General features: G+C 42.9%; 1 protein-coding gene across 15 annotated transcripts in view; it reads left to right on the top strand.

Moving 5' to 3' along the window:
- The window catches only part of FMNL2 (formin like 2), a 224223-nt gene that overhangs the window by 190915 nt on the left and 7628 nt on the right, over positions 1-25680 (top strand). For 8 of the 15 annotated variants that reach the window (XM_078376542.1, XM_078376520.1, XM_078376534.1 and 5 more), the window contains 15 exons: positions 2035-2184; positions 4559-4660; positions 6078-6396; positions 7052-7258; positions 10379-10399; positions 14448-14572; positions 15367-15566; positions 16636-16870; positions 16980-17048; positions 17179-17259; positions 18440-18569; positions 19332-19495; positions 21214-21315; positions 22809-22907; positions 24275-24398. In XM_078376542.1, coding sequence (XP_078232668.1) covers positions 2035-2184; positions 4559-4660; positions 6078-6396; positions 7052-7258; positions 10379-10399; positions 14448-14572; positions 15367-15566; positions 16636-16870; positions 16980-17048; positions 17179-17259; positions 18440-18569; positions 19332-19495; positions 21214-21315; positions 22809-22907; positions 24275-24398 — 2128 coding nt within the window. The remainder of the gene's footprint in view (positions 1-2034; positions 2185-4558; positions 4661-6077; positions 6397-7051; positions 7259-10378; positions 10400-14447; positions 14573-15366; positions 15567-16635; positions 16871-16979; positions 17049-17178; positions 17260-18439; positions 18570-19331; positions 19496-21213; positions 21316-22808; positions 22908-24274; positions 24399-25680) is intronic. The other 7 variants (XM_072983128.2, XM_072983134.2, XM_072983105.2 and 4 more) reach the window with 1 other exon arrangement.

Here is a 25680-nt window from a genome sequence, read left to right as displayed (position 1 = left end):
AATCAGTAAACATTTTTGAATTGTATTCAGCTTTTCCCCTATGTTTAGTTCAGGAGGGGAAATATCACTCTGTTATGGAGATATTGTACGCACAAAGAGTTCTCAGCATTTATTAAGCCGACTTTTAAGTTCAGTTTAAGCTGAGGGAGGAAAACGGATGTGACTTTGATAGAAAACAATTCCACTGAAAGCAATAGAACGTATATTTGAGTAACCAACTGTTCGATGGTTCTTTTCAACAAATGGAAGGGTGGGGGGGAGAAAATACACTGTATGGTACGTATTTCTTATGTGCCCATATAATTGTTTGAAAAAACCCAATTTGAAAATCCCCCCAAATCCAAAATTGGAGCCTCTTCCTGAAACTGAGTGAGGCATATAGGAGAGATAGCCTGTATGGTACCTTATGAGACTGACTCTGAAATTAGCTCTGTAGTGTTGCCTAGGAAAGAACAATAAGGCAAACATTTCACCTCTTGGCTGTTTTAGGTTCCTTTCCAGCAGTTTATATATTCATCTATTTACCCACTGGAGACAGATAAACAAATAGTCAAAGAATACCTTACTAATTTGAACAAGTTCAGATTTCCAGGGCTGGATGAACAGCGTCCAAGAGTATTGAAGGAACTGACTGAAGAACTCTCAGAACTACTGTCTATTATTTTCTTGAAATAATGGGAAATGGGTGAGGTGCCAGATGATTGAAGGAGGGCTAATGTTGTCCCTATCTTCCAAAAGGGCAAAAAGGAAGAACCTGGGAACTACAGACCAGTCAGGGTGACATTGATCGCAGGGAAAGTTCTGGAATAGATTATAAAGTGGTCACTATGCAAGCACCTAGAAAACAATGCAGTAATAACTAGGAGTCAAGAACAAATCCAGCCAGACTGCTCTGATCTGATGGGGTAACCTCCTAGTAGACAGAGGGAGTGCTGTAAATGTAATATATCTTGACTTCAGCAAAGCTTTTGACAAAATTCCCCATGATATTCTGATTAGCAAGCTAACTAGATGTGGCTGGATACATGGTTGACTACAGAATTTTACTCAGAGGGTGATGATTAATGGCTCCTTCTCAGATTAGGAGAAGATAACAAGTGGGGTACCCCAAGGCTCAGTCCTGACTGGGCCCAGTGCATCTTCAACATTTTTATTAATGACCTGGATCAGGGGGTGCAGGGAGTGACAATCAGATTAGCAGATGACACAAAATTGGGTGGAATACCTAATATCCTGGAGGACAGAAACAAAATTCAAAATTATCTAGAAAGGCTTGAGCACTGGGCTAAAAACAGCAGAATGAAATTCAGCAGAGATAAATACAAAGTACTGCACCTAGTAAAAAAACACAGTTACAAAATGGGAGATAGCTCAGTCAGCAATACTAGATGGGTGGGGTATAAATAAATAAATAAATAAATAAATAAATAAATAAATAAATAAATAAATAAATAAATAAATAAATAAATAAATAAATAATTAATACAAACGAGAAGGTTTTCAAACACTTGGGGCCACATTAGGGAACACTTTCAGGGGCCCTTTTGCTATCCATGTTTTTCGGCACTGAAAGGCACAGGATCCTTTATTGATGGTGAATGAATGAATGAATGAATCAATCAATGAATGAATGATCTTAAAACTGCAGAGCTGGAAGAGACCCTATGGATCATCGAGTCCAGCCCCTGTCAAGGAGGTATAGGGGGGAATCAAGCTCCCAACCTCTGGCTCTGCAGCCGGATGCCTACACCACTGAGCGAGAAGGGAGCCATACTCCATAAAATACGAAGACGGTATCTTTTTTGTTTAAGACTCTGCTCAGAATTTAGAAATTCAACCTATTTTCTCTGATCAGAAAATCTGAGAATTTATATGTTCACTGTGGGATGTGAAAAGTAGCTTCCAGTGTCTATTCTTTGATATACAGTTTTATCAGTAATATTTAAATTAAGTGACATGGATGGCAAACCTGACTTCAGTTGTTCAAATTCATTTGACTCTCTCTCTCTCTTTCTCTCTCTCTGGGCTTTTCAGAAGCTGAAACACACGGAAAGTGATAAGCTGCAGGTGCAGATACAAGCTTATCTGGACAATGTGTTTGACGTGGGAGCTTTACTTGAAGATGCTGAGACCAAGAATGCTGCCTTGGAAAGAGTGGAAGAACTGGAAGAAAATATATCTCATGTGAGTATTAATATGAGTGATGTTGAATTTCTAGAGATTTGGGATGTTTGAAGGCTAGATTTATTTTTAATGCTCATTTTAGGGAAATGCTCTGTCGCTTACTAAAGCATGAGAATCAGTCAGTTAAGATATTAGACTATAATTATAAATAGTTCATCTGATTATTATCCAGTGCTGTTGTTAAAGCATTTTCTCATCTGTTTTTATATTGAATTTAACGAAAAGAGGAAATATAACTCTATTCCTTATTATCACATACAGTAACTAGAAAAGCAGTAGTCTACATGGTGTAATATATGGAAGTATAAACATGATCCTGATCCTGATTTCCTGTTGTGCTGATGTTTATACAGCTAGCAGTAGTCATACAGCTGACTATTGCTGGGCAAGTAGACAATTTAGTTGGATTGAGCAGGGCTCCTCTTGTGTTCCTAGTAAATAGTAAATAGGTTGTTAGGCTTGCTAAAAAGATTTCTTTGAGATTTTCTGCTAACTAATCATCTGATGACTATTAGAATAACTTTTCTTTATATGCATACTATTTCATTTTTATTAATCACATGTCTAGCTTAATTTCAGAGTTGGAGCACACCATTTAAAAACATAATTCAGTACAGGTGATTAGATAGTGTACTTCCAGTTGTAAAACTTTCACAACTATTTATTTTATTTGTTTAAACTTGTACCCTGCCCATTAGTTAACTAATGTTTTTCTCTGTGGTCCAGTTCTAATATTAAAATACAACCAACCATTCTGCTTAATGTATAGCCATGGCATAGTCAGAACATTTCATTCTGGGCTGGCCCATAGACAAGCGTGTGATAAGAGTGAAACTACTTATGTTTGTATAGCAATATGCATAGTCTTTTTTATTCACCGATCAGGCATTTCCTTCAAATTGCTCTGGAGTTTATTTCACAACAGCACAATCCAATCACTTTGGAGAATAACTTCATCTCTATCTCTGTTGGAGAGGAAGCTGCCAGTCTCCATATATATTGCAAATGCTCTGTGTATCTAGAACAAACAAATACTGAACAACAGATCAGAATTTTATACCATAAAAATTCATAGAAAAATCTATGTCGCTTCCAAGATATGCAGTAAGCTTTTGTTGAGCAGAGCCAGACTAAGGAAACACATCTTTGGATTTTAAAAATTGTCAGCAGCAGGGATTGTGGTAGAATGAGATGGATAGGAAGTACTGTAGAAGTTTCTGCTTAAAGGTAACTTGATCTTCTGGAGATACAAACTTGAGAGTGTTTGGGAAGATCTTGAACATAGCACTCCTTGATTACAATTGGTGCATAAATCACAGTTGGTGCATAATCTCAGTTTACATGATAACCTTGTGAAATCTTAGGTTCCTGTGCTTACCAGGCGTGATTGTGTCCTGATGCCAGGATTTCAGAAGCCAAGTTTTATCCTAGTTTCTTTGGAACACATTTGCTGTAGTTTCCTAGTTTGGATACTGGTTAACTCATGGACTGCATGAGGGTGTTTTTTTTTAAAATAGCTGTGCCTTTTTGCTTTTGAATGTGTTTTTGGTGTTGGCTTTGTCTATCATTTTTAGTGTAGTATTTGTTTGATTCTTTAAAATATTTATATACTTGTTTTTAGCTGTTTAACTATTTTTTTTACTGATGCAGACCACCTTGGGTCCTTTTTATATAGAAAGACATGGTCTACATAAATAATAAATAAATTTCTCTACTTACATGATAGGAGAAATACAGAGCCTCAGGGTACATGAACTACATGTCAATGGTCTGAACATAGTCATTTAGACTTTATGTATCTCTAGGACAAACAAAAATATCTCATATTTGGGATTGAACGGAGACCTTTTTAAGGAGTTGTGGGTAAAGTTCTTGGACCTTACTTTTGTTAGGCCTTTCCCCGTACATTTGGATGGGATTTTGGTGGAGACGACTTGATCTGGCCTAGGTGCCATTTTTATTCTGTCATGATGTGCTGCTGCAGCCTTTAATCCTGACAGAAATGTGTTTTGGATGTATCTGTATTTTTATTTTTTGCATTAGGAAGTAATTGAAAAAGACATGTTCAGTGAAGCAGGGGCACATGCTTTGCTTTAGAAAAGAATTCTGCTCGTAGAGGCTTTCAGACCACAGTTCCCATGTAGTGAGGGCCACGAGGCAGCAGTGACTGCAGTGCCCAGGGCTGCAGGATCAGACCCAAAGAACGCATGTCACTTTCCTGTCCTGTGTATAGTCTGATAAAATGCTTGGACCCTTTGTTTACATCTTTGCAGTAGACAAGTAAGCCTTGATTCAAAATCTTTGTCAAAACTGAAGACACTGTTTTGAAATCTCAAACCAATTTGACCTCTTTGCTCTTTTTTTTAAAATCTAGTTGTCAGAAAAACTCCAAGACACAGAAAATGAAGCTATGGCAAAGATTGTGGAACTGGAAAAACAGCTCATGCAGAGAAATAAAGAACTGGACGTGGTTCGAGTAAGTTTGACTCTTGGTGCAGATTCTGCTGCTCCGAGTGTTCCCTAGATGGCCAGTCATGTCACTCACATGTATATCAAAGTGTGGAAAGCGGGGCCTGCTAGATACACCTTTGCCATCTTTAGTCCAGGGTGGCTAGATGTTACGTGCAGATTACAGAATGAGTTGTGTATTTCCAGAGCATGCATGCATTGCAGTGGAAATGATCAGAAACACTTCTTTTCTGCAAGTAATTCTGCCTTTCTTTTTACAATGGTTCAACATGTCCGTGCATCCATGTTTTTGTGGCATTAAGCTTAATTCAAAGAGTCATGCAGTGTTCTGCAGTGGGGTTTCTGTGGGAATTTGCTTTTGATTGGTGCTTTTTGTGCTGGTTGAAAAGCAGGCTCCCCTTTGATCCATCAACCTTTGATGCAGCAGGAGTAGCTGCAGATGAAACAGGAAATCGTTCAGGTGTGTGTGCGCAGAAGTGTGTGGGTGTGCACATAGATCACTCATATTTTCTATGGCACATTATACCGTAAAGCCAATGCAGAAGAAGTTCCATTTGCTTGGAATGCCCGGTCTCCTGGGCATCTCAAAAGGAAGAGGAGGAGGCAAGTGACAGAAGTAGTTTCTAAAAAAGATAGAAACCTACCAGCAAAAGTCGGGCAGTGTCACCCAAAACTCTTAGAAGAGGCTGTGATAGGCTTAATTGAATTGACTTGCCATATAACTCATCTCTGTTTACTTGTGATCAACAGAGTATTCACTCCCCTATTAAGGAAAGAATTTAATGTTCCCAAATCTTAGCATAATGCCCTTTTTTCCAACCAGGCTTGGTATTTGTTATGCAACTTACTAAAGTAAAAGCATGGTTAGCATCATGACAAAGAAAGCGACCAAGGAACTATAAAATAAAACACGTTTCCAGGCCATGGTTGAAGTTGTATTCTTACAGCTGCACTATAAATGGCGGATGAAGCCATCAGCCACAGTGATTTTTTCAGTGATAAAAAAATTTCCCTCTGAAGATTCCAAGGCTCCCAGGAGATCCCCCTTGGGGCAGCCTCTGGGGACTATGGGACAATTTTGGAAAATAGTTGCCACTAATAAAGTTACCTCAGTGGCAATTTTCAGACATTAAAGACACCCTTCCCCCTCCTCACCCCCAACCTTCCAGCCCCCAATAGTTTTCTTCTGGGAGTGGGAATTCCATGGGACTCTTCGGATTTCCTTCAGGGTTAGGAGGAAAACAGAATTATTTTATTTCCTCCCCCCCCCCCCCGAAAAAAGTCAAAGTGGCTGGTTATGTCATTTGCTTTGTGCAGCATAGCTACATAAACAGGATTTCAGCCAGCGATTGAGCTGGAAATCTTGTACTGTGCTTATCGGAGCTGTGAATGCACATCTGTTCTTATGCCTCCCTCTTTTGCAGGAAATTTACAAAGATGCAAATACGCAGGTTCACACGCTGAGAAAGATGGTCAAAGAGAAAGAGGAAGCCATTCAGCGACAGTCCACGCTAGAGAAGAAAATCCATGAACTGGAAAAGCAAGGGTCCATTAAAATTCAGAAGAAAGGCGATGGCGATATCAATATTCTTCCCGTCGGGGTGGCTTCTGGGACATTGCCCTCTGGGTCAGAAGCCATCGCTGGCTCTTGCGGAGGGTCAGTTTCTGGCGCAACGCCTTCCGTTCCATTGCTGCCGCCGCCGCCTCCCCCCTTGCCACTGTCAACAGCAGAATCAGAAACAGGTGAGAAATGTTGCCCCATCAAAGACAGAGTAGAGGATGGCCCAATCCAAGGCGAGGGGGGGGGGTTTGTTTGGGTTCTTTTTCCTCACCAGTGAGGTTGTGTTTTCTGCATCTCGGTCCTGAAGCCTTAAAGCAGACCGAAACCTGGCCCATGCTGGCTGAGACCTCTGGGTATGGTATCTCAAAGCACTGGCCCAGAGGATGCTGTTTCTTCTGGTGTGACTAAAATGAAGCAGAACATGCAAGTGCATTGTGCCACCAAAGAAAATGTACTGTGCAAGTCCTGGAAACAGCAGGTGCCCACACAGTGGCGGGAGGCATCCTCTCCCTCTTAGAGAGCCGACGTGATCTCGATTCCAAATACAGTGAACCAGATCCTTGCAGTGTTTTCAGCCTGCTGCGGCTGCTTCTGCTTCATGCTCTCCTTCTCTTTTAATGACACGTGTGGACTTTTCCCTTTTCCAGAGCAGCAGGAGCTGAAAAGGTTGAGTTCCCCTCTATATGCAATGTAGAGAAAAGCTTCCTCTGTGCTCGTCTGTAGTTCAAAATGATCCCTTATGTTTATCGGGATGCAGTGCGGGCGGGGGGGGGGGACAGTCACACTTTGGCTGAATGCTTTGAAAATGCCATGTGTCTTTTTTTTTTACTTTCACAGTACAAAATGGTCCTGTGACGGCACCAATGCCTCCACCACCCCCTCCGCCGCCACCCCCTCCGCCGCCGCCACCACCTCCACCTCCTCTTCCTGGCCCTGCCACCGAAACGATGCCAGCTCCCCCAATCCCACCCCCACCCCCGCCGTCTGCGCCCCCTCTTCCAGGAACAGCCTCCCCTACAGTGGTTTTCAATTCAGGACTGGCAGGTAAGACGTAGCAGGCTGTACAAGTCTATGCAGAGTCAAAGGATGGCTATTGCCTGGATCAACAGGGGTTGGCCAGGATGGGTATGTGGTGTCTTCCTTCGTTCGTGCCCTGTAGCTCACCATCCAGTAGTGCTTCAGAGATGGGGAGGCACCTCTCGGTGCTATCACAGATCAGAAATGGCATCTTATACTGCTGCACTAGGAGAAGGAAAAATAGAGGGAGATGCTTAGCTCCCCACTCAGGAGCCTAGACCTGTTACCTACCTTGGGTCTGTTTTTACGAGAAAGATGGTGGGCATCACGCATGGAGAATTGTGACTCTCACCTTTAGATTTGAAGCTTCTCCACTTACACCAAGTGCTAACAGGTGATAACAGGCCCAGCACTTCCGCAATAGTGGGTTGGAGTCCCAATGGCTTTATGAATGTAAATCATTATGCTGCCAACGAGCAGGTAAATACTGCTTGCTATGAAGAAAAGGACATGAAAAAAATCATCCTGTTATGTGGAGACAGATGGAACTTCTTCATGCTTTTAAAACAACAGCAGATGGCTCCTTACCTTTCCAGTAGTTCTTTTCTCTCAATCTGCATGGGACTTCTTCCTTTTTAAAAATAGCAGTTGGGAGAAGCAAAATTCACAGTGGAATCTAGTGATGCATTAAAAGCAAAAAATTTAGCCCCTAAACCGCATACATGTCCTGTTCCAAATGTTCTCAACCAATGTATGCTTATTTAAAAACAAGTAACATTTGGATGTCTCTGGGCTATTTATTTCACGCTGCAGTAGCTTCACTCGGCCAGATGAGAAGTGCTTTAATAAATGCTTTCTTTCTTTTCCTTAGTGTTGTACACGGGAAGGAAAAAAGGGACACAAAGTCCAATACTGGAAATGTAAAATTTATTCACTTCTTTGAAAAACTGATGCTCGTCTCAGCATATGCCACTCTTTTGCTGAACCAGGAGCTGCTATTGAAGCTTTAGTTTATGCTATGTATTCTATAGTAACAGCTCACAAAGAAGGATATTGATTCTGAAACACATCAGCATCGTGAATAGTTAATATAGTCTGCCCTTTCAGCCAGTGATGCAAGTGTAAATTTGGAACTACAGATTTGGACATCACAACATTCCCCATAGCCACCACTCCCCATAAGGAAAGCCCAGAAATGCAGGCAGCTGATTGGTACAGACTAAGAAATGAGGTGCAGGTCTTTTGTAGAATTAATAGCTTATAACTGCCCATTCAAGAGAAATGATTCTCAAATACTTTCCATTTACCAAGATACTTTGCAGGAATGTATTGCTGCTGGGAAAATCTGTTTCTGTCCCAGCTACTGGGAGGATTGCAGCTGAGCGCCAAGTGAAGAGGGTAGTCTGAGGGGTGTATGGATGATGTCATGGTCCCATCTGCTCAGAAAGTCCTGGGACTTTGACCCTGCAAGATCTGACTCCACTACATTGGTTCCAGCGCTGGACTTCGTATCCCCACTGTGCCTTTATGTGCTGTTCTGATGTTGTGGTTTCCCTCTTCATTGTCTGAATTCAGTACAGCATTCATACTTGAGAATCCTTTGGTCAAACATGTGAATCTGATAAGAGAGGGACTCAGTCACATGCTGAGACACGACTGCCAGGATAGCTCAATTTGTCCCTCTACGTCCAAGGACCTTAGCTCGATTTTGTCATTAGTTACCATCTTCCTGGTAAACCTGATGATCAGTCATCCTGCTGATTAATTTGTCTGTTGTGTTGCTGAAATTAATACGGTTCCCTTTTAGTTGAATTTTAATTTGGAGGATTATGAATCACGATTCAGACTCCTCTTCCATTAGAATTCATTGGGTGGTTTCATTAATGTGAAAATTCCCCCAACAATTCCTTGAAGAGAATTTCCCCTTTTTTAGGTGTAGTTGGGAAGCTTTAGGTCCAAAACCTAAATCGGAATTTTTCAATACTGAATCCATTCAATCTAGTAGAGTGTTGCTCTTAAAGATAACAGCTGCTGCAAGATGGAAAGAATTTGCAATTGGTCAGTTTGAGGCCTGGATGAAGGTCATTTGACAGGGAAGGTTATGTTGGGATTTGTGGGAAAGGAGGTTCCATGTGTATAATACCAAAGTTAACAAGAAAACAAACAAAAAACAAAACCCAAAATAATAACACAAAAACCTGACACTACTCTGTAGTTTCTGAACTGGATGGAAGTGAGTAGTGATGTGATGGACTGAAGTTCCAGATTTCCTTCTTGACTTGCCTAGATTCAGTGTTCTGTCACTGAATCTACCAAGCAGGTGAAGGTGCCTTATCCTTTTACAGGTCCCCAACTCGCACATGTTACCGTCCACATGAATTGGCAGCGTTGTAAGGGGACCATTCAGGTCCTGTCCCAGCTCTTGCAAGAAATGATTATCTTGGGACATCATAGCAAAGGAGGATAAGATTCTTTCATCCCAGTTGCTACAGTTTGCTGTTCGCAAACTTTATTTACCAATAGATATTAGGGTTAAAAAAGTGTGATTCTCGAATTGCTATCTATGTTCATGGAAGAATGAATTATGGTTCCAGGCCTACCTGATCATCATACATCTTGTAGGGAAAATGTCCCAAATTAAGGGCAAGAAAATGCACCATTTCATTCAGTGCCTGCCTAGAGGAAGTCAGTAGAAGGCTCTTAGTAGTAATTCATTGGTGTTTTACTATACTTGTGGTATCTTTCTATAAGAAGATATGTTTTACCTGAATACTGATGTGGAGTACCTGTGACTATACAGATGTCGTTAGACTCCAGTTCCCATCAGTCCCAGTCAGCATGTCCAGCGCTCACAGGATTATGAGTCCTCTTCCTCAGGTTCCCTGCCTGTACCCTAGCAGCTGAAAAGAATAACACATTTTTGTGATATATAGATTTCCTAGTCCATATACCCGCTGCTTCTCAGGGCAATGCTTTGTTTTTGTAGAGCAAACCTGTAATGTGTGATGTGGCCTTCAAAAGCTCTGCTTTACGCCTGCCTAAGAGTAAGAAAAATAAGCACCGGTCTTTGAGGTGATTGAATGACCTATACTTTTGTCACCATAGGCTAACCCTTTTCTTATTTATTCCTTCTGCTTCCTTTTCAAGATGGGCCCATCAAGCTTTTCTGTAGGTTCCTTCTTGCTAAGTATTTTATATACTTTTCAATGCTTTTTTTCTGGTGTCTCTTTTTCTTTTCCTGTCCTGTTACCCATATTCGTGTGTGTGTGTGTGTGACTTTTTTAAAATTAACTTGCTGTGATTTTGCATTCCCTAGAAGCATGGATTGCTTTTGTGTTGCCTTAAAACATTGTCCTGGTACAAAACTCTTTTAAACCATCATTTTCACTCAGTCATGTGAGCAAGAAAGCATGAATGTTCAGTCTTGTGCCTTAGCTCCCGCAGTCAGCAATTAGAACTGGCCATAGCAAATCACTTCATTGTGTGGTCTGTTCCCACTGGCATCACTGAGTTTTAGAAGCCTAACGAGTGCTTTATTGACAAGTTTTGTCTTCCATTGACTGGACCAGTGCATAAATTTTAAAATGTTATTGATATAATTCTGACCTGATTTTTTTTTCAAAATGTTCAAATTGATTTTGTGTGCATGAACTCAGTCGTCCTCACTGCTTGTGCAAAGAAGCTTTGTCTCTCCACGTCTTTTGGTCTTGACCCCCAGACGTCTCAGACAGCATGACACTTATATGTTTTGTGATTTGTGGGATTATGGTCAAAAACATCAGGAGCATCTGAGGTTTTCCACACCTGCCGTGCAACAGTCTAGTAAGGTGGACTAGTCGAATGACCTTCTTAAGGCTGACAGCTGAGGGGCAAAGCCCCTTTTTTGTGTGAAGAAGGACCCAGGTTCAGTTGTTAGCATTCTGGTTCGATCAGGACTGTGTGACATTCAGGGCTCCAAAAGCTGCCCCAATCTGATTTTTCCACCCTTGTACAACCTCCAATGTATTCCTGCTTAGGCTTCAAATGGGTTACTTTAAAAATGGTTATTGTGGACCCCTAAAAGGGGAGATTCCCCTGGAATAGCTGTAAAATGTGGAATCGTGCCCCTTGGAGGGCTCTGAGCACAGTTCCTCTTTTTGTTGTTGTTGCTGATAAACTCTTGTGGCGATAGGAGCACACTGGAAGCTGTGCAGTACCAACGTGTGAGTTATGTGGGCAGGTAGACCTCTGCTGGAGAGCCGTGGCCAGCCATACCTGACAGTGCTGGGCTAGATATGCAAAGAGTCCAAGTTGGTATAAAGGAGATTCTTGTATTACACGTGGAGATGTCAGTCTCGGAAACAGTACATTTGCTGCTCAGCTGAGACTTTCATTTCATAGGATACCTATTTATCCGTTGTGCATAGCACACGTTGAAGCCTGCACTCTCCCATTTCTGCCAAGGGAAGTTTGAGGAAAAGAGTCCTCGGTTCTGCTTTGTGCTGGGTGCTTGCAAAGTTTCCCTTTCTTCTTCCCACCAGCAGCGCTCAGCTTGTTCTTACTGTTCAATAGGCATGGGATTTTTGGATTCCGAATCCCATAATACTCCATTAGCTCTGCCCAAGCTTCCTGCTGTTTCCCTGGTGCTAGCCGGGAGCTTTCCTTTAGACAAGGCAGCTAAGTGGGACCTGGCCTAGCTACTCCTGAAAGCCTCCCAGTTTGGAAGGTGAGCCCCATTTAGTTCTCTGTAAGGTTTCTGTCTCTCAGAATGGAGAACTCCCCAGGTGGAGAATTATGGAATGTGTCGTCCAAAAAATCTTAAAAACCCCATTCTATACAACATGAGACACTCCTGTCACCTAAATGCAATATTTGTTTCTGCATAAAATAGAAATCGTAGGGTATTCTAAGTTAGATCACAATATATAGCATTGAATCTTACATTGGCTATTTTCAAGTTTAAAACGTGGCCTAATCTAATGTTTTCAGTGTTGTAACTGTAAAACACATGTCATTTTTAAGCAAAAACGAAGGCAGTGAGCTTTGATTCTGAAGGCGCTTCCTACTTTTGTACTACCGGGACATCCCTGCATGACACCCGCCAGCTAGCTGTCCATCAGAGTTCACGTATATATTTTTGACAGGTCAATGGAAGCATCTTTCCAACAGGATACAAGACATGCTAGGCAGGCACTGCTCATCTGTACTGTGGTAGAAAAGTTTTATGAAATCTGGTGCCAAGTTTTCCCTAATTTGAATATTTGCACTGAAGAGTGAGCGTATCATAGGAGGTTTTGGTGAAATAAAGTTACTAATGTAACAGAAGTGTTGAGATAAATCCATCCCAAGTCTTGGCATAAGAACAGTGCTGTCCTCTGAAAATGTTATTCTGGCCACGGTAAGCCTTATTAGGGATTTCATTTCCTATTGGACAAATTCCTTCATAGCAAATGGTTTCCTTATCATCTGCATGCCTTACTTTTACTGGTTAAATGGCTTTTTTTTTTCAAAACTGGAGGAATGAGCAGTGGGTCTTTTTTGGTTGGCTGTTGAAGTCTACAAAAGATGTTCAGATGCCCTTGGCTCGTTTGGAACTAACGTTGCGACATTAAACGATACCAGTTCTGTGAAAAAGGAGCTCACTCTTTCTTTGTTTATAATTTTACTTTCTATTGCTGTAGCTGTGGGGGACAGTATCTGTAGAGGATTACTGGGCATTTTTTAATGATTATAATAACATATAGATAAAGGAGGAGTTGATTGATTAATCAAATCGTATATAAATGGTGAAGGGCATTTTAAACAAAACCTCTGCCTTAATTGATGTTTTAGATCTTAAATGCTTTCCTGAATTTTGCAAGGGGAATCCCATGAATTTTATGAAGATTAATCCTTATAACTAATGAATTACTAATTACGGAGTATTTCCAGTGATGGACATTCCATCACTTCCTTTAGTAGAAAATTAATGAAGTCAGAAAGTGTTTTCCCCTTAGTAATTAACCTACATTTTCTTCCTCAGTTTATTATACTTTGTCCATTGGCTAATGAGGAAAATGTCCTTTCAGAGAAGGTTTAATGATAAGTCAAAGTAATTAATACTCCAGGAAGTGACTCTATTGAGACTGGAGCCCATTCCTCTGCTTTTAAAAATTCCAGATTTGAGCTTGTCAGCAGTATCACTTTTCCCCCTCATGAGTTCTATGAAGTCTAACTGCCTCTTGGGTGTTTTTTGAGAATGGGGCTTCTCTTGGGTCTTCCTTCTAATTTGGTTGCTTTGGGCTGATTAACATTTTCTGCAAGATTGTGGATTTGAACATTTGTTTACAGTGGCTGAATGCCACAATAATCTAAATGTGACCTCCTCTGATTTCAATACAATCAACCTCATAATGCCTGCAAGATGCAAATCGCAGATTGGCAGTCCAAATCAGTGGAAGCATAGGTGTGTGTACTTGGTCCCTGAAAGCAGGAATATGCTGTGCATTGTCCAGCAGTTTTCAGATGATCCCTGTGAGGGCAGAGCCCAGTTTTGTGTTCATTTTCTGAATCAGGTAGTAGACCCCCTAAAGTTTCATGTGTTTGGAATTCTTTGGAACAACCCTCATTCCTTTTTCTGTTAACCTTTGTTGAATCAAGACCAGTGACTTTAAGTCATGATGTCTGTGATTGCTAAATACGCATATGATTGCTCTCCCTTAACTAGTGAGAGTTACGGAATTGTCTCTACAAAACAGATTCTTGCAGTTCTCTAAATTTTAGGGGTGGCACAGTATTAAAAGTAAAAATACTGTAGGATATAGCCAGAGTTACATGAGATAAACAGAGCAGCCAGCTTCCTGACGAAAAGGAAATCTTAGACTACTTTATAGGCTTTGTACAGTTATTAAATTTTTTTACACATTCCTGTTTAGAAGCCTATACTATTGAATTCAGTTAAATTTGCTTTTAAGTAAATGTATATAAGATTACAGCTTCAACCAATATTCAAACTGTATTCATTTACATTAGAATATATTTGTTTATATGAATGTTAGGTTAGTTTACTAACTTACAGAGAACCTTAACATTATTTCGAGTGCCACCCAATCCTTCTGGACACTTTGATATTTATTTAGTGCTTTCTAGACCTCCTCCAGTGTTGAAGTGCCATGTCCCAGAACTGCTGTTGGGTTGCTCCAGATATTTTTACTGACTTTTTTGAAATATATAACTGCATTCTTTGTTTTCTTTAAAGCTGTGAAAATCAAGAAGCCAATTAAGACCAAGTTCCGCATGCCAGTATTTAATTGGGTAGCTCTGAAGCCCAACCAGATCAATGGGACAGTTTTCAATGAAATTGATGATGAAAGGATCTTAGAGGTATGTGCTATGCAAGGATGTTGGCAAGTCTTTAGGTATGAGTTTGCGTCTTTGGTACCAGGTTCCAAGTTGAAATCCCTATTAAAAACAAACTCTTCCCCCCAGAAAAATAGGGAGGGGTGGGTGCATTCCGTGTTCTCCCTGGCTTCTTCCAATGGACATGTCTTCCACACTTTACATTCATTTCACTACACATTTAGGGTGCAATCTAATGAACTCTGGGAGGGCATCCCAGTGGATATTGGGTTTGTAGACTACTTCCCATCTGTTTATGGAGATGAGAGTCCTTCCATAGAGAAGGATGTTCACACCAGTCATTCTTTCTTAATCTTTGTGGGATTGTGCCTATTCTGCTGTTGCTATTGTAAAAAAAGAAGAAGAAGAAGGACAAAACAAAGTGCTGAGTCATATTCGGCAATGCTCCACTGGATGCAAAGTCCACTCCATCCCCAGATATTTCCTTAGAACTTGGGGTGGGGGGGAGGCTTGCAGGACTTGGAGCTGATTTCATTATTACCCTTCCAATTTGTAAAGGTAATAATGAATACAGTAAGTTAGTTACAGTAATTATAACTACAAATACTCTTCCAGTTGGTAACAATATTTGGAGGGGATTATAAAGACAACCTGGAGGAATGTAAAAGGAGTTTAAAAAATCCTGCTGTTCCCCCACTTCCCAACAGGACTTAGGAAGTCATGCTTCCTCCACCATGGATTCTCATTTCCCTAATCTTTTGGGACTGCTTTGCCCAGTTCATAGACTGCTTTTCATTTCTGTTGGGTTTCTGCCTTAGGATTTAAATGTGGATGAATTTGAAGAAATTTTCAAGACGAAAGCCCAGGGTCCAGCCATTGATCTTTCTTCAAGCAAACAAATAACCCAAAAAGGATCAAACAAAGTCACATTATTGGAAGCAAACAGAGCTAAAAATCTTGCTATCACCTTAAGGAAAGCTGGGAAGACTTCTGATGAGATCTGCAAAGCTATTCAGGCGTAAGTAAAAAGTTTTTGAAAAAAAGGATTATATATATTTTTATAGCTTTATTATTTATATGTATAGTTCGATGCACTATCCTGAGCAGTTCAGTATAAAATAAACCATAAGCACGCAAAAATAAAATTATAAAATGAAACAAATCATGTGGAAAAATTAACTCAGCTATACTGTGTATTGGCCGGAATCCAGTCATTTATGCCTGCCAGCATAACTCCCACTGGAATTTTGGAATTGCAACTTTAGTAGCTGGCATAAGCATTTGCTGTAACATGCCAGTCACATGACAGTGTGCAATAGCAAGTACCTCTGTTGACGTCTTCACTTGCAAGAATTCACAGCTGAAATTTACACTGTCAAGAGTTAATGCTGGCATGATTCTTCACTTGAATTCATGGCCTGTTCGATAGTATTTCTGCAACTAGACTAGGCCCAAAGTGCTCTTTTAATTTTGCTTAAAATGTTTTGTATATGTTTTGAACAGCTGCCAAGGCCCACAGCAGCCCCCTTGCCTTGGGATGCTTCAGTGCCTTTGTACATCCTTTGTACTTCTATAAGCATCTGTAGGCACTTTTTTGACACATAATTGTTACTGATACTTTGGTCACATTGCTACTTATGTTATGATGTAAAGGGAACTGCATAAACCTTTCCTCCCTCCAGTAGACTTTCCTTTGCATGACTGGTGACACACAGGTTGCGAAACCAGATGATCATGTGAAAGGAAGGTCACTGGACAACTGCCCTTGCATGTATGGTTTCTCTAAAATCAATTTTGGCCTCTGTGTGCTTTCCCCCTATAGTTTAAATCCTGTCTGCGAAACAAGCAGACAAAAGTGTGAAAGAATTGTAACTGTGGCATATGCATGAGGCCATGACACATCTGTGGAACTGATTTATGACTTCAGTAAGATCTGTTGATTGAGCATATCATGGAAATCAGACATCAGGATCTTGTGGTTTTGCTGACAGTAGGCTGTTCCTACTGGTAACTCACAGTCATTTCCCCATTGTGAATGTTTGTCCTTTGACATTATCCACTTGTTTTTTTTATTTTGCACTGGCTAGATTTGACCTGAAGACTTTGCCAGTAGATTTTGTTGAATGCTTGATGAGGTTCTTGCCCACGGAAAATGAAGTGAAAATGTTGCGGCTTTACGAGCGGGAAAGGAAGCCCCTCGAGAACCTGTCAGATGAGGATCGGTTCATGATGCAGTTCAGCAAGATTGAGAGGCTGATGCAGAAGATGACCATCATGGCATTCATTGGCAACTTTGCAGAAAGCATCCAGATGCTGACTCCAGTGCGTGAGATGCATATATAAGATGCATTACTTTTTGCAGAAATCTGCAGACTTTAGTTTGTGTGTTGCTTCTGCAGATGTTCATGTTCTTTCTTGTGCTTGCCTTTAGCAACTTCATGCAATAATTGCAGCATCTGTCTCCATAAAGTCATCTCAGAAACTCAAGAAGATCTTAGAGGTGAGTGTTGTTGTATTATTCCATTTTTGGTCCTTAAAGGGCAATATATTTGAGTTTAACTTTTCCATTTTCTTTCAGGGATGGACGTTAGATGAAACTTACCATTTTTCATTTTTTTTAATTTCTGCAGATAATCTTGGCTCTGGGTAACTATATGAACAGCAGTAAACGAGGAGCTGTTTATGGATTTAAACTACAAAGTTTAGATCTGGTGAGTAGAGGGAAGTCATAAGCTGGGCGACCTGCATATAGCCTTGCCCAGAAGGTTGTCTGCTGGTCCTCTTGTATTTACACAGCTGATGTAGGAATTTCTGCATCCTCCTCATGAGGTCTTGCTGAGCCAGTGAGAGACAGACTTTTTTGGCTTGTGTATGAAAAAGAGGTAAATTCCAGTCCCCAAAACGTTCTCTAGCTTGTGGCCTTTCCAGGATGAAATTCTTCCCTGTCAGCTGCAGCAGATTGGAGTCTGCTGATGTGAGAATAAGAATTGCAGAGTGATCTCTGTTTTCCGTTACTGGGAAGTATATTTAGGACTCTGCTTTTCTCTGTCAGCCTATGTTGCGTAACCGTCTGTCAACAACCCTGAGAATTAACATTTTGCCATTCATAACTTGTAAAAGTAGTACGTGATACAGACCAGACCTAGGGTGAGAGGGGAGTAAATGCAGCCAGTGGATTAGCTCCAGCATCGCAGCCTGTCATTAACAATGACAATATCCAGCTAGCAGAGTGTGTCTGTCTCTTTCTTTAAAGACATCCAGGGCAGTTTATATGAAAAAAATAAGTCAACACATTAAAAAGAATAACAATCAAGAAATGGTAAAACAGCTAAAACCTTTTGCCAAAGTAGAATAGTGGATTTGATTGTCTTTTCTAAAAGGAGCAAAGATGGGGTTCTGAAGGATGGTCTTGGAGCCACACCATTTAGCTCAGAATTCTCCTGTTTGTGGGGAAAGGGGAGTTGGTTTTTGCTTATGACTTGCCCTGTCCTGTGTTGCCACCTCCTGTGCTATTCTGGAAGGTCTTTTAAACCCTTGGTTCAGATTTCAGGGGCGGCGTGGGGCTGCCTCAGGAGCAGGGGTGGGGTTGATATAACAATTTCTTCTCCCCCATTTCTCCCGTAGGATCCTTCTGTTGGATCAGAGAGCTTCCATGGACAGAAAAGGGGTCCTTTCTTTTGTTTTTCTGGGTCTCAGTCACTGGTTGTAAAGAGCTGTAAATACATGTTTTTTTTCCAAATTGGCTCAGAAAGGGCCCCTTGTCTCCCAGGAAAGGTCGCTGCTGTGAGGAGGAGGAGATGGAAGGTTCTTCTCCCTGTGTGTATCTCGGGACTCGATCCGTTGCCTTTATTAGCTCATCTAACCCCTACCTCTTTTGGTTCTTGGTTGCAGTTACTAGACACAAAGTCAACAGACCGGAAACAAACCCTTTTGCACTATATATCGAATGTCGTGAAGGAAAAGTATCAACAAGTATCCCTTTTTTACAATGAACTTCACTATGTGGAGAAAGCTGCTGCAGGTAACGGGCCACAATTCTCATCTGTGCGTGAAGCAGGTTCTGGTAATAGCCAAGATGTATCTTCACCCAAAACTCAGCCCTGTGTCACTAGAATCTAGAGATCTGCTCTCTTTGGAAATGATGTTAGCTTGCGGTAGTCAGGCAGGCACCTCGTAACAACATAGTGAGCAGGATAAACCATGCGGAGGTTTGGTCATTTTAAAGCAAAGAAACACATGACATAAACTGACATGATCTGAGAGCATCAGTTCAGCTCTCCCAGTTTTGTCAACTCTGATTGACATCAGATCTTCGGAGTTTCAGGGAGGAAACCTTTTCCGAGGCCTACCTAGAGCTAGCTTCCTGGTATTCCTTAGTGATCTCCCATCTAAGTGTCAATCAGGGCTATCCCTGCTTAACTTATGAAATCAGACAAAATCAGCATGTTAGGGTTTGGCATGGGGTGGTATCTATTACTGGTCTCTGTGGCATAATGTTCCCTCAACTTAGAGCTGTGTTGCCAAGCTTTTCTGCATGAGATCCTTTTATGTGGGTGACCATGGGCCTCCTGATGTTTTTGGACTGCAATTCCCATAGTTCCTTACTGCTCACTATGCACTGACTGTGGCTGATGGGAGTTAAAAGGCAAACAACAACAACAACAAAAAAAACCCTCTAGGTCCACAACTGCCCAACTTGGCTTTACCTGGAGATGTCAGGAATCAAGTATGTGCTGTTTCCATGAAGATTCTGCATGTTTTCTTTTTTTCTTTCTCTCTTTAGTTTCGCTTGAAAATGTTCTGTTGGATGTAAAGGAACTCCAGAGAGGTCTGGACCTAACAAAGCGAGAATATACCATGCATGATCACAATACCATGCTGAAGGAATTCATTCAGAACAACGAAGGAAAACTAAAGAAGTTACAGGATGATGCAAAAATAGCACAGGTATTCCATGTAGGCTAGCTGTAAAAAATGATCTAGGTCAGTGGTTCCCAACCTTGGGCCCCCAAAGGTTCTTTGGCAGTAAAAATCCCAAGAATCCCAGCCAGCACAACTAGTGCTGGACACTTCTGGGAGTTTTAGTCCAAAGCCCTTTGGGGACCCAAGGGTGGGAACCACTATACTAGATGCATATATTTCACTGTACAAGGAACGTCACACACACCATTTTTTTAAAAGAAAGAACACTGCAGTAATTTTCAAAGGTATAGGACAGAAGGTGGAGTGGGGGACAGGCCATCCCAGTAATTATTTTATAATGGCAGAAGTGGAGGGATATTCCCCTCTTATGATAGATTTCAAAGAGGCAGTGAGAGTCGTAAATGTCTGTATATACCAACCAGAGGAGGTCATTGGCCAGAGGATCAGATTTACTGTCCTCCCAATAAATTATTTCAGCATCTGTGGCATCTCATTTCCCTCCATCTTTTCGCCTTTCTGTGGGAAAATTATTAAAGTTACCGTATTTTTTGCTCCATAAGACACTCTCCCCCCCCAAATGTGGGGGGGGGGGAGTCTATGCGTCTTATGGAGTGAAGGCAGCAATTTCGTCCCTGCTGGCCTCGTGTGGGGGGAGCGTCGCAAAGGTCCAGGTGAGCCTTCCAGGACCCTTGCGACGCTCCCCCCACCCCCACGGGGCCAGCGCGGGCGAAATCGCCAGCTTCCAGGTGGGAGGAACGTCGCAAGGGTCCTGGAAGGCTCACTCAGACCCTTGCGATGCTCCCCCACCCCCCCCACCCCCGCCGGGCCAGCACGGGCAAAATTGCCAGCTTCTGGGAGTCTTTTCAGGCTTGGAAAGCTTCAGAAGACTCCCAGAAGCTGGTGATTTCACCCCCCTGGCCCCGTGGGGGGAGCATCGAAAGGGTCTGAGTGAGCCTTCCAGGACCCTTGCGATACTCCACCCACCCCTGCACCGGGCCAGCGCTGGTGAAATTGCCAGCTTCTGGGAGTCTTTTGAGGCTTGGGGAGATTCAGAAGACTTCCAGAAGCTGGTGATTTTGCCCCCTCTGACTCCTGGGGGGGCAGGGTGAGTCTCTAAAGGGTCCTGGAACACACCCTAGGACCCTTTGGAGGCTCACTCTGCCCCCCTCCTCCCGCCGGGCCAGAGGGGGCGGAATCACCACCTTCTGGGACTCTTTTGAGGCTTGGGAAGCTTCAGAAGAGTCCCAGAAGCTCGCAATTTTGCCCCCTCTGACCCCTGGGGGGGCAGGGTGAGTCTCTAAAGGGTCCTGGAACACGCCCTAGGACCCTTTGGAGGCTCACCCTTCCCCCCTCCCCGCCGGGCCAGAGGGGGCAAAATTGCCACCTTCTGGGACTCTTTTGAGGCTTGGGAAGCAGAAGAGTCCCAGAAGCTGGCAATTCCCCCCCCCCGATCCCGGGGGGGGGGGCAGGGTGAGCCTCCAAAGGGTCCTAGGGTGTGTTCCATAAGATGGACCTCTCCATAAGGCTCACCAATTTTTAGGAGAAGAAAACAGATTATTTTTTCCTGTTTTCTTCTCCTAAAAATTTGGTGCATCTTATGGAGAGGTGCGTCTTATGGAGCGAAAAATACGGTAAGACTTACGTGCTTCTTTGTTGCAGAACATCCATCCTTGCTATAGCATGAACAGCATTTGTCGACTCTGTTAAAAATGCCCATTTTTTAACAAGCGTCTTTCTTATAGGATGCCTTTGATGATGCTGTGAAATATTTTGGCGAGAACCCCAAGACAACACCCCCGTCAGTCTTCTTTCCTGTCTTTGTTCGATTTGTGAAAGCTTACAAGGTAAAGAGAAACTGAGTTTCTCACTAGGAAAGTGGCTAGACTTTCTAAGGGAGCTTCATGTTGTAGTTGATCGTCTCCCTCAGGAGATTGATTAGGTGGTCCACAAAGACAGGAGCGTCTGTTGTGTTAATCAAAGCAGATACAATGAAGATTAATTCATGCCTCTGTCCTATGGGGTTAGTGGTAGTTGCTAGGCGTCAGGCATCTTCAAGGCATTTTGCTGGCTGAGACAGCTCCTGGGATCTTCTATAAATATACAAAGAGTGCTGAGATCCAGAATGAGACTTGCCTCTGTCCCAAGGGTGGGCAGGTGGTGTGACACGCCATTCCAGATGTTGTTGGACTTCACAGCTGATGGGGGCGGAAGCCCAATAAAAAAGTCACTTCAATTAATTAATATTGGAGGGCCACAAGTTGCCCTCCCTTGCCTTATTAACTTATTAAGGGAGCATTCGGTAGTAGAATTTGAGCAGTACATGAACCGTGTCTCTCCCTCTTCTCCCCATTACTTGCTTATTTCTGAAAAGTGGCAGTACCACTTTTATATTAGAGAATCGAAGTACAGTGGGGTCTCTACTTAAGAACGTCTCTACTTAAGAACAATCCAACTTAAGAACAGCTCCATTTGCTAAATTTTGCTTCTACTTGAGAACAAAAATCCAAGATAAGAACAGGAAAAAAAAAACCTTTCCTGCTCTTTTTTTAACCTTAGGTCATCTTAGGTTTTTTAAAAAAAATCTCCCCCTAGTGGTAGAGTACGTATTAACCAGCTTTGCATTAGTTCCTATGGGAACTAATGCTTCAATGTACGAACACACCTCTACATAACAAAAAAACAGCCAGAACGGATTAATTGGTTTTCAGTCCATTCCTATGGGAAATTTTGCTTCAACTTAAGAACGTTTCAACTTGAGAACCACCTTCCAATACGGATTAAGTTCTTAAGTAGAGACCCCACTGTACAGTGGCATCTACTTTTCATCTAGGGTGGATCCAGAGAAGAACATGTATAAAGAGAAGGGGACATTGTTGAGACTGCCAAGGGAGGCGGGGCTTGGAAATCAGCTCCCACCAGCGGTGTGACTTTCCTTCTCTGGATCCCATAGGAGATTGATTGACCTGCCTTGGATGCTTCACACCCATAGATTAGTGGGTTAGACCAGTGGTTCTTAACCTTGGGTTACTCAGGTGTTTTTGAACTGCAGCTCCCAGGAACCCCAGCCAGCACAGCTGGTGGTGAAGGCTTCTGGGAGTTGCAGTCCAAAAAACACCTGAGTAACGCAAGGTTAAGAACCACTGGGTTAGACCACTTTATTCATAGAGGTGCTTTGGAAAGAATGTGCCCTGTCATGTAGGAGAGGGCAGAAAATGGTGGGTTCTCCTCCTCACCCAGGTGGCACATCCCCTTTGAACTGGCATTATTTGTGGCATTTGTGTTTTGCTGAGTATGGGGTTAAAATAAACGGCTCTGTTTTCTTCCAAACCTTTGACAGCAAGCCGAAGAGGAGAATGAACTGAGAAAAAAACAAGAGTTGGCATTAATGGAAAAACTCCTGGAGCAGGAGGCGCTGATGGAGCAACAGGACCAAAAGGTAGCAACCCCTTCTTTGATGATTATAGATGAAAACTGTAAAAGCGCCAGGCACAGGCCGGGGGGGACTCTTTCCTTCTATGGGATCAACAAGAAGCAGCGATTCCAGACCACTTCCCCTGAGATATGTCATCAGGCCAGTAGCCAAGCAGTGTTTATGAATGTAGCCACAGTCTTCCAAACATGTCCTTGTCTAGTTATTCCGAACTCTCAGACAGGTATTTATTCTCCTAAAAACCACTGATAACAGTCCTTGGAATGTGCTCTGGTCTGAAGACATTTTCCAAGACGTGCCGGATATTGTCCCTCAGCCAAGCCGTTTTGCAATACGAATGGCGTTCAGATCCAGATGTCCACAGTAGGCCAGACCTGAAGGAATCCTTGGCAGCAGACCTTCCAGGGTTAGCCATTCTGCACCACCATTCTCATGAGGATGTCGTCCCTGAGTCTACGAGGCCCACTTTCTGAGGGGGTGAGCGAGGCCCACCCTGTCCTAGTTCTCAGAGCAAGGCTTTGGGGCCGGTCTCCTCACCCCCTCTGTGCTGTTTGCTGCAGTAGGAGAGCAGGGCGGAGGCCTGTCCGGTTGTGGCAGAGGGCAGGAGGGGGCGGCCCTCCCACAGGGCACCGCCTGGAGTGTCCAAGGGTTATTCTGCCCATTTTTCATCCACTTGGGAACATCAAATCCCAGAGGTCAGGCAAGGGAGAGGCCATGTCTCAGTTGGAGAGCACATGCTTGACGTGTCAAAAGAGTCCAAGTCCAGTGCCTGCCTTCAGGCAGAACTGATGAAGCATGTTTTTGTTTTGTCTGAAGCCTTACAAAGCAGGTGGTCATGTCAGCCAGGGGTGGGCAGAAATCCAGGGGCTTCACACGACGGCCCCTGAACCCTGGAGGGCTGCTCCTGTGACCCCCATACCATCATTTTTTTCCTTACAAAAATGGGGTGTTTATATTGTTTTTTTCCAACTGAAAAAAACCCCAGAAGCCTTTTCACCTCTTTTTTACATATTCTATTTCAAATGGGAGTGGGAGGCATCGGCCAGGTGCCCCCCCCTCAAAATAGGATGGATTTGTCCCTGCACACACCCTAGAGGGCAGAGTGGGGCTTTTTGGTCCCAAGCATTTTTCTCCCTAAAATCAATCTTGATGGGGATGGATGGGGGTTTGTAGGAGGGCACATGCCCCCCCCCCTTGGCCTAAACAGGTGAGCTCAGTGGACTAAGGCCTGTGAGCTGCCTCTGGCTGCCATTTCCCCGCGTTCTCCACCCGACGGAAACGTGTTTCTGCCCTTCCTGCAGAGAGCGCTCTCTCGCGGCGCACATAGCCTTTCTCCCTCCCTCACCGCCCTTCCTGTTTCTGCTCCCTTTCAGTCTCCTTCTCATAAAACCAAGCGGCAGCAGCAGGAGCTGATCGCAGAGCTCAGGCGGCGGCAAGTCAAGGACAACAGACACGTGTATGAGGGGAAGGACGGGGCTATTGAAGATATCATCACCGGTAAGGAGGAGAAAGGCACCAACGCCAGAGCCCCCCGCCCTGTTTTTATTCATAGCTTTCCCTTTGTTAGAGTTGTGCAGAGAGTGCAACTGGTTGTTTTCAGGGACAGTAATCTGATGTGCCGGTCATTTAACAAACCAGGCCCTTTTATCTCCCACTACTTTGGTGAGGGCCCCGCCAAAGCCTCAGGTCTGGCGGCAACAGAGACTTCGCTGTGTCCCTATTGGTGTTTGTTTTTCTGGAAAGTTCTTCTTCACCTCCGCATGCTGTCATGTCTCAAGCCATACAGACCATTCCGGGCCTTGTTCGATCTGTCTGTGCGCAACAGATGCATGCTGTAGCAGTCCTTGAATACGCCTTCATGTGACGCTCCTGGTGCTTAACCTTGTCTTCGGCAGTGTGTGCTGTCCTTAAAATGCTACCACCTGCGATGGCTGCTGCATTCAGTGCCTCCCCGAGGACATGATTTGATCTGGATTGCTCAGTGATTTAGAGCTTCAGAGCTGCCTTTTCTTCTGGTAATTTAAATAACACTTGCCACTTTTGGCAAACCAGAATTGAATACAATAAGATAACCATGGCTGGCCTGATTTATAGAATATTGGGAGGAATATTCCTGCTATGTCCAGGTTACCCAACTAACTTTTGACTTAGCTGGCTATGGCCATTGCGGAAACAACTGGTGTCTAATTATACGTAGACATGAAGAATCACTGACACATTTCTCCAGGATTGGGTATGCCTAGTATTAGGTTTCTGAGTATAAAAAGTCATTACCAAACACAAGGCATACTTTTTTGCTCTAGTTTGAAAAAAAAAAGCAACAACATGCACACCTGTACAAAGCCCTGTTCCATGGGGACTTCATTAGAATTGCAGGAACTTCTGATGTGTGATTTTCAGTTATAAACAATGAGTTGTTCCTGTATGAAATCTCACCTGGGGCCTCCTTGATGGACCTGTTATTGTTATAATTTCATTCTACTGAGATCCAGGAAGAACCAAACAAACCTTTAGGTGGGGTTTGTGGGGGCAGAGAGTGGAAGCTCCCATCCAAAGGAAAACTGTGTGGTCATAAAGCTGTACACATCATCTTGTTCCTCTTACGTGCCCACACACTTCTCTGATGGCCAAAAAAAGAAAAAGAAAAGAAAAAAAAAAAGATAGTGACAGCAGTCCCAGCCAATCAGATCCTATTGTGGTTAAATGACCGAGGAGCCATCTCAGGCCCTTCTTAATAATAAAGCACTAACAATGTACTAATGCAACAGATCTTTGCTTC

The sequence above is a fragment of the Pogona vitticeps genome, chromosome 1, assembly GCF_051106095.1.
Source record: "Pogona vitticeps strain Pit_001003342236 chromosome 1, PviZW2.1, whole genome shotgun sequence".
Classification (NCBI taxonomy): Eukaryota; Metazoa; Chordata; class Lepidosauria; order Squamata; family Agamidae; genus Pogona; species Pogona vitticeps.
The sequence above is the reverse complement of the archived record's forward strand: the minus strand, read 5'-3'. Positions and strand labels throughout refer to the sequence as shown.